Source organism: Arachis duranensis, chromosome 1 (assembly GCF_000817695.3).
Source record: "Arachis duranensis cultivar V14167 chromosome 1, aradu.V14167.gnm2.J7QH, whole genome shotgun sequence".
Taxonomy (NCBI): Eukaryota; Viridiplantae; Streptophyta; class Magnoliopsida; order Fabales; family Fabaceae; genus Arachis; species Arachis duranensis.
The window spans coordinates 12,672,428-12,679,582 of record NC_029772.3 but is presented as its reverse complement, the minus strand read 5'-3'; the positions used below and the strand labels follow the sequence as shown (position 1 = coordinate 12,679,582).

The window sequence follows — 7,155 nt, the reverse complement described above, 5'->3', positions numbered from 1 at the left end:
TGATTAATTTTGTATGAATAAAATTTATGAATTGTTTTATGCACATATTTACCTTATGTGATCAAGTGAAGTGAGTGATTTAGTTTATTTGTTGAAAAAATTTGAAGGATCTAACCTAAAATATTCTTAGTATTATTCTTAGTATTAGTTCTTTAAATTTTTAACACTTTGATTTAGGTTGTCAAAAAGAAATTCTTTCAAGATCTAGTAGAAAATTTTTTTAATAACTTAAATTATTAATAATAGATTTTTTAGAGGTCTAATAAAACAATTTTTTCCACCTTTTTTGTTTACGCTATTATTTTTCATCTTTTTGTTTTCACTATTATTTTTCTTACCACAATTAATCATTTTTATCAAATTTAACTATCTCTTAAAAATTAATTTATTGTTCGTCTTTTTTAAAATTATTTTTGTTGGAATCAGAATCTTTCGGATATCATTTAGACTTTTCATAGTTTATTTTTCATATAAATTGTTGTTTTTATAATTGACAGGTTATGCAAAGAGTAAGATAAAGAAAATGTGATGTAAATGTGCTTGTGAAAATTCAACTTTGTTAGTGTCTGAATATGTTAACAGTTTAACACCCAAATAGGATTTATATAGTATATAGTATTAGAGAAAAATCATTTTTAAGTTACCATTTTAGCATTTAATAATAACATTTATGTTATATAAATACAAAAAAATAGTCACTATATAAAAGTGTATATTTGATATTTATAAAAAAAATTGATTATACTGTTATAAAATATTTAATTATTTTGTTGTGAAACATGTTATCATTTTAGAATTTCTGATAGCTAATTATTTTTTACAGAAATATGTAAAATAATATATATAAAATATACACAAATACATAATGACAAATTTTTGATAACTGGTATTTTATATTTATGAAGGTCTTTGTTAATAATAATACTTAAACTCATTTTTTATTTTTTTGTTAACCTCATTTTTTAATTAACGTATAGACACAAATATTTTGATTTATTAACTTTATATTATAGGTTTATATTCTAATGATCATAGAAAACAAATGGTTAAAATTGGATAAATTATTAAATAGTAACTAAAAAAATCATATTATTAAAAAAATAATTTTAAGATACTAATGACAGAAAAAAAACTTCAAAGAAAATATTATTAGATCGACAAAAATGACAACCATGAAATAGTCTATTTAAAATGGTAAAAAACATTAAGCTATCTTTGCAGGTATGGAAAATTTTGAATTTTTATGTAAATATATAATTTTAAATTTTTAACGTTTAAATGACCTAATTTCAGGTTTAAAATTTATAGTTGATATATAAATGCGTCAATGTTTTTCGAACTTATTTCAAAGATGTCATTATTTTTAAACTATTTCTATGTACCATCCTTTTTAATGATATTATTTATTTTATGAATTATTATACTAATTTTTAATTAAGTTATTAATTTTTTAATATTCTTTTTTTAACAATCAATTATTCTATTTTATAATTAATAACTAAATTAAAAAAGGAAGATATGGGTAAATAATTCGAAAAATAATAACATTCTAATAATAAGTTTAAAAATAGGGATACTTTAGTAAATTCTCCGAAATTTAGAGGTAACAGTGGTTGGTAGCTTATTATTTTTATTTTTTTCTTTTTTTTCTCTCTCTACGGTTGGTGGCATAAGTAGGTAGTGAATGATTTGTTTGCCCAAAGAAAGAGTAGGTGGGGATTTGGTGATGGACCACAGTACCAAATAATGGCACCGTAGTAGCTGGGAACTCAAGGCATTTTAACATTCAAAAATCCTGTACAGCCAAATTATTAAAATGAGTTACCAATATATTTTTTATCTAAATATATATGTAATTTAATTTATTTTTAATATATATTTGTATTTCAGTTAACAATTGTTCTCCAAGGTATAACCGCCAACACTGGGAAATGCTTTTTTGTTCTATCTACTGGATGACAGTGCTGTGTATTCCTGGATGACGCTCAAGTCAATATTAAATTATTAACTCATGGAATATCTAATCAAGACTGAATCAAAGTTGCTCTCTTGTGTAGTTCGCGTTGTGTTATATGTAGCTCTGATTAGCTCCTAATTATTGTTGCTGGGTGATAACCGACCTATATGTTTATAGCCAAGATTCGCACAGAAACTATAGAGATCCCCCAACAGTTTCTTGATAAAATCAAGTTAAATATTCGAGAATCAGTTCCAAGGTATAACGTCGTGTGTCCGTGTTGTTAGGGTACAAATCAATTTGTATTTCAACATATATTTTATACCAATTAGTAATCACTAATTTTAGTGATTAATATACACTTAGCATAGTTGTTTAACATTATATACTTGCACGTTGTATCCTCCCCACACGGCCAAATCAGGATCATTTATTAAAGTTCACACATAAATTTGGGTTTGCGTTCACAGGTAAAGGAAAAAATAAAGAATGAATTTTCCCTTTCATTAAAGAAGTAACAAGAGAACTTACACCGTGTCACATCCTTAAAGCCTCAAACACTAACATAGTAACATAGATACAGAAACATAAAGACACGACAAAATCATGACATATTTGTGTGCATCCCCGCATTATATAGGAAGCCCGATGCGACAAGCACCAGTCAATCATGAGACCGGGTAAAACACCAGTCAAGTGAAATCATTAGCAAGGGAGATGGCAAACTGCTGCTGTTCCTATGTTGCATTTGATACACGATAGAATATCGACAATCTTTGACTAGGCGGCCAGAACTATAATGACGATGAGAAGCACAATCCCAAATATCACCAAAAGCAAACATGTCTAGAAATGGGGAGAGAAACAGAAGACAGCATTAACAAAGGAAGATGGTGAACAATCTACAATAAATGGGAAAGTAGGAATTGTTGTATATTCCATACATAAACCACCAACCACACAGAGCTCAGACCAACAAAAATAAACTGTCTTAATAGAAAAGCAAAATAGTATACCATATGCAAAACGGTAGAATACAAGATGAAATGGGGGACGCCTATATTGATGTAAGCTGATGGATCTATACCATTCATAAAATATCCATCAACTCCAATCCTACTGATAAGCTCAATGTCATAACGTAAAGAAGTCTTCAACATAGAAAGAACATATAAGAGTACTTTTGAACAAACTTCTGAAACTAGTACTTTGGTTTCATGATAAGCAACTCCAACCCTACTAAAAGAACAGAAAATATTTTTCTGATTCCCCTTTTTTCAAAAAGAATATTTACGATCACACACACAAGACCATAAGCAGTAAAAAGCAAAAATGAAAACAAACGTATAGTTATCCTTAGTCTTTGTTTGATAAAGCTTTTACTTTTTAAAAGTAGCTTATAAAAACTAATTTTTAAAAGATGCATTTTCAAAAATTGTAGTAATTTATGTTTGGTAAATCAAATTAAAAATAGCTTTCAATAAACAAAAGCAACAACAATTGCGTTTAGTAAAATAACTTTTAAAATTTAAAAATACTATAATAGACATAAATGTAAGCGTTAAATTTGAAAATTAGTTAACATATGAGGTTATATTTGAAAAGCACAAGCCAATTTTGAAAAGCTCCACCTTAGATGCTTTCAAAAGCATCCCGATCTTTTAAAAGCTGCAAGCAAAGACACATGGTCTTTTTTATTTACCAAACACAAAATGAGGAGCTTGAGCTTTTAAAATGCACAAGAACCTCTTCGAAAAACTCTATCAAACCAAGCCTTAATTTGGTCTTAGAAATCTATCTACTCATAAAGTCACAGATTCATGTTATCAAAGTAGGAGGGGAAGGAAAATCATAAATGCATTACCAAAGACGAATTTGATCTTTGGGTTTTTGAAGCTTTGGCAAGTTGAGATTTTGCTTGTGCAGTTGCAGCATGAGAGTTCTCAATGTTGGAGCCAATGTCATCTACAAAAACAAAATCCATAACACCAGATAATATGAGCAAGTACGTAAAAATAAACGAACAAAGTAATTAAAGGCACATATAATCCATAAAAGTAAAGGAGGAAAAAAAACCCTACCAATCATGGCTCCTTGCTCATGGACGAGCACAGCAAGATCTTTGAAAATCTCATTAACCTCGCCGATTTGCTGCTGTATTTCTTGAATGCCTTGCTCCCTTTCCTCAATGATAGCCTCATTGAAGGCAATCTCATTATCTAAGAATAAAACCTCCTGCCTGCATGATGAACAATGCAAGAGCTAAGGTACTAAATAATGACAACAGGTTGAATCTGAGTAGCATTTTTCTGTTAAAACAAGTGCACGTATGGTTGTTGTAATTACAACAGGATCCTGCCATCGACTGTCACCAACTCCTTTGCACCAGAGAAAACATAAAAGGAAAGAAAATGACAGCTTACAGCATTCTTTTCAGCATAATAATATTTTGCATTTGAACATGCATGGGGGAATGGAACAAAGAAAATGACAGCTTATAGCATTCTTTTCAGCATAATAATATTTTGCATTTGAACATGCATGGGGGAATGGAACAGATTGATTTGGTCAAATATCCATTTATGATAAATATATTTGAGTTCCATTTTTCACCAACAGTACATTCCGAAGTGCACACTGTAACACCATCTATCATATTAATTTCACAATATAACCAAATATGATAGGAATACCAGAAGTTCTTATCAGAAAGACAAAAACAATGTAGTAAGTAGTAACCCAAGGAAAACAAATCTACAAATCACTTATTTTACTATCAATAGGAAACAAATAAGAAACAATAAATCACCCCATCAAAAAAATAAAAATCACCTTCTGGATTCCACAAGAAGGGCACGCTGTTCTGGTGTCGTATCAGAACTGGTATCTACTTCACTAGCTGTATAGCTGCAAGCCAGTGAGAGAAGCCCACATCATAACCACATACACATAGGTAATAAGAATTAACAACAATGCATTCAGGACACAATTGATAACCAAAGAACCAAGTGCAAACAAATTAAGTTGTATTATTTCAAGATTAACTTATTCTTCCGTCGCTGTACATAATCACTAAAATTCTACATAAGCCACACACATAAAGCAAATAAGGATAAACTTTTGCCATTTCCACTTCTACAAAAAGTTGATAAGTCACCTCGAAGGAAGAACTGCTTGTGGAACAAAAGGAGTATACGCTGTTTCTCTCTCAGCTGCAAGACGTTGTGCCTTCTGAAATTCTTTCAGTACGGCCTGAAAATCTTTTGCGAGTTTGGCATCTGCTATCTTCTTGCTTGGCTGCAAACAAAAATTTTGAAATTAAAAGCGTTGAAGTTCATGTCACCCTAAATATATTATTCCCTCTATTTCAAAATAAGTGTCTCTTTCAATTTTTCAGAGATACTTATTTTCAAATGGAAGGAGTATAATAAACTACCAAACCATAACAAAATTTTGAAGTGTATTTATTAAAAAATCAAACCAAAACTATTGTGACATTAACCATTCAGCCTATAAAATAGCTACAAGAATCTCAGTTAAGAATAATAGTTTTCTGTGGATGTCATGCAAAATTTGATCATAACAAGTATTGGAGGTCATTAAACTGTTTTGCCTATTCAAATGGAGCAGAATATAAGAACAAGGTCCGAACTTACATTAACTTCAACTTGGTGATCCATATCACTAGCTTGCTTTAGCTTGGCTGATGTATCCTTCACCAACTGCCCAATATGCAGCCTTGTCTTGTGGCTGCAAGTTAGTATGTATAACAGGGTAACAGAGTAAGAGGTTTACAAAGTTCTTATAAGTCATTCATTATTTAAACATGATTAAAAACATGGACTGGGATATAGTTTGCTAGGAAGAAAATATTAAGTTTCCCAACAGCAATTGACACCATTATCTACTTTTAAATCATGGGTCTGGCTTAAAATAAGTTATATTTGACAATACTATTCCTGCATTAATTGCACATAAAGGGGAACATTCGATGTACACTATAAGAGGTTGTTTCTTATTTGTGAGTTAGGTTTTGAAGGGAAGGAAAGGGGTGACTCTTTCAGGGTAGTCATTGCAAACTTAGTAACTTAAGCAATGACTTTTATTGTTATTATTATTTACAGAGACAAAAGGCATGCAATGGGGTTCAAAAGAAGAAAAAAACAAAAACAAAGGTCAACTCAGAAGTCAACGGGAAAAAGCATTATAAACCAAAGCAGAAAAAGAGGAACCCCATTCCTCAAGCACTAGTTACACTTACACTAACACCCCAGGTAAATTAAATGCACGATAAACGGCTCCAGAGAAGTCACAATCACAAGCTCCATTTTGTTTTCGGAAGAAACCAAAAAGTAAAAGTAGAAGAGAATTAGCACAGAAAGAAAAATATCTCAATTAACAAAGGAATGACTCCAGAAAAAAATAGACGCCAGATTATCATAATTAAACTCTTTCACAGAGAGATAGGTTATTGTAACGATAATTAAGCTCGATCAACAACGGAAACGGGAAAAAGAAAGAAAGAAATCAGCGACAAAGATTAAGGAAGATAAAGAAACTCACAGCTTCTCACGGAGCTCGGGGGTGTCTTTGGGGGTTCCAAGGGTGTTGACGAGCCTCTGGAAGGTGGAGACGGCGGTGTTGATCTGGAATATGCCGGCTGCCACCGCTTGTGTAGGATCTTGCTTCCCATTGATGAGGCCACGCCTCGAACCACCGAAGGGACGGCCAGATTCAATGTCCTGAAAGCTCATGGTGATTATTGTCTTCCAATAGCAGGTAACCCTAACTTTCTCGGGACGAGTTTCACCCAGAGAGATAAGTTCGTTGATGTATACCGGAATCTGAAAATAGAAGACCAGCTGAAGGAGCTAGGGGATATTAGGGAATGTGAAAAAACATAAGAAAAAGAAAACAGAGAGGGGGCGCCGGAACCCGGCGAGAATTTGAGGAGAGAGAAAGTGAATAACGATGCTTGTTGGTATTGAAGGTTTGAAATGCACAATTCAGTGAGGTAGTTGTTGATAGGTAAAGTTAACATAAGATGTAGGAGTAAACATCATTCTGCGAGCATTTTACCATGACTAAAAATCTTTCTCTCTTTAAGGATAAAATTAAAAAAATATATTTTAGAATAAAAAATAACGTAATTAAGAGTAATTTATTAAAAATAATTAAATAATTATGTACTATAAAAT

At 31.3% G+C, this 7,155-nt stretch overlaps 1 protein-coding gene across 1 annotated transcript; it reads right to left on the bottom strand.

Annotated features, from left to right (window-relative positions):
* Positions 1-2,440: 2,440 nt before the first annotated feature.
* LOC107479041 (syntaxin-22) lies at positions 2,441-6,992 on the bottom strand. Its single transcript, XM_016099190.3, has 7 exons — positions 6,521-6,992; positions 5,614-5,707; positions 5,115-5,254; positions 4,790-4,864; positions 4,039-4,196; positions 3,822-3,922; positions 2,441-2,803 (listed from the first exon to the last, which is right to left on the bottom strand). Exons 1-7 carry the CDS (start codon positions 6,709-6,711, stop codon positions 2,738-2,740), a joined length of 825 nt encoding a protein of 274 aa, XP_015954676.1. The 5' UTR covers positions 6,712-6,992; the 3' UTR covers positions 2,441-2,737.
* Between the last annotated feature and the right edge of the window lie 163 nt (positions 6,993-7,155).

Bases quoted from the DNA above. Each gene is read 5' to 3' on its own strand.
- LOC107479041 (XM_016099190.3), bottom strand. From the start codon at position 6,711: ATGAGCTTTCAGGACATTGAATCTGGCCGTCCCTTCGGTGGTTCGAGG. The intron at 3,923-4,038 runs GTAGGGTTTTTT...TTGTTTTTGTAG, and splicing joins TGAGCAAGGAGCCATGATTG to ATGACATTGGCTCCAACATT. The intron at 2,804-3,821 runs GTAATGCATTTA...CCCCATTTCTAG, and splicing joins AAAGATCAAATTCGTCTTTG to ACATGTTTGCTTTTGGTGAT.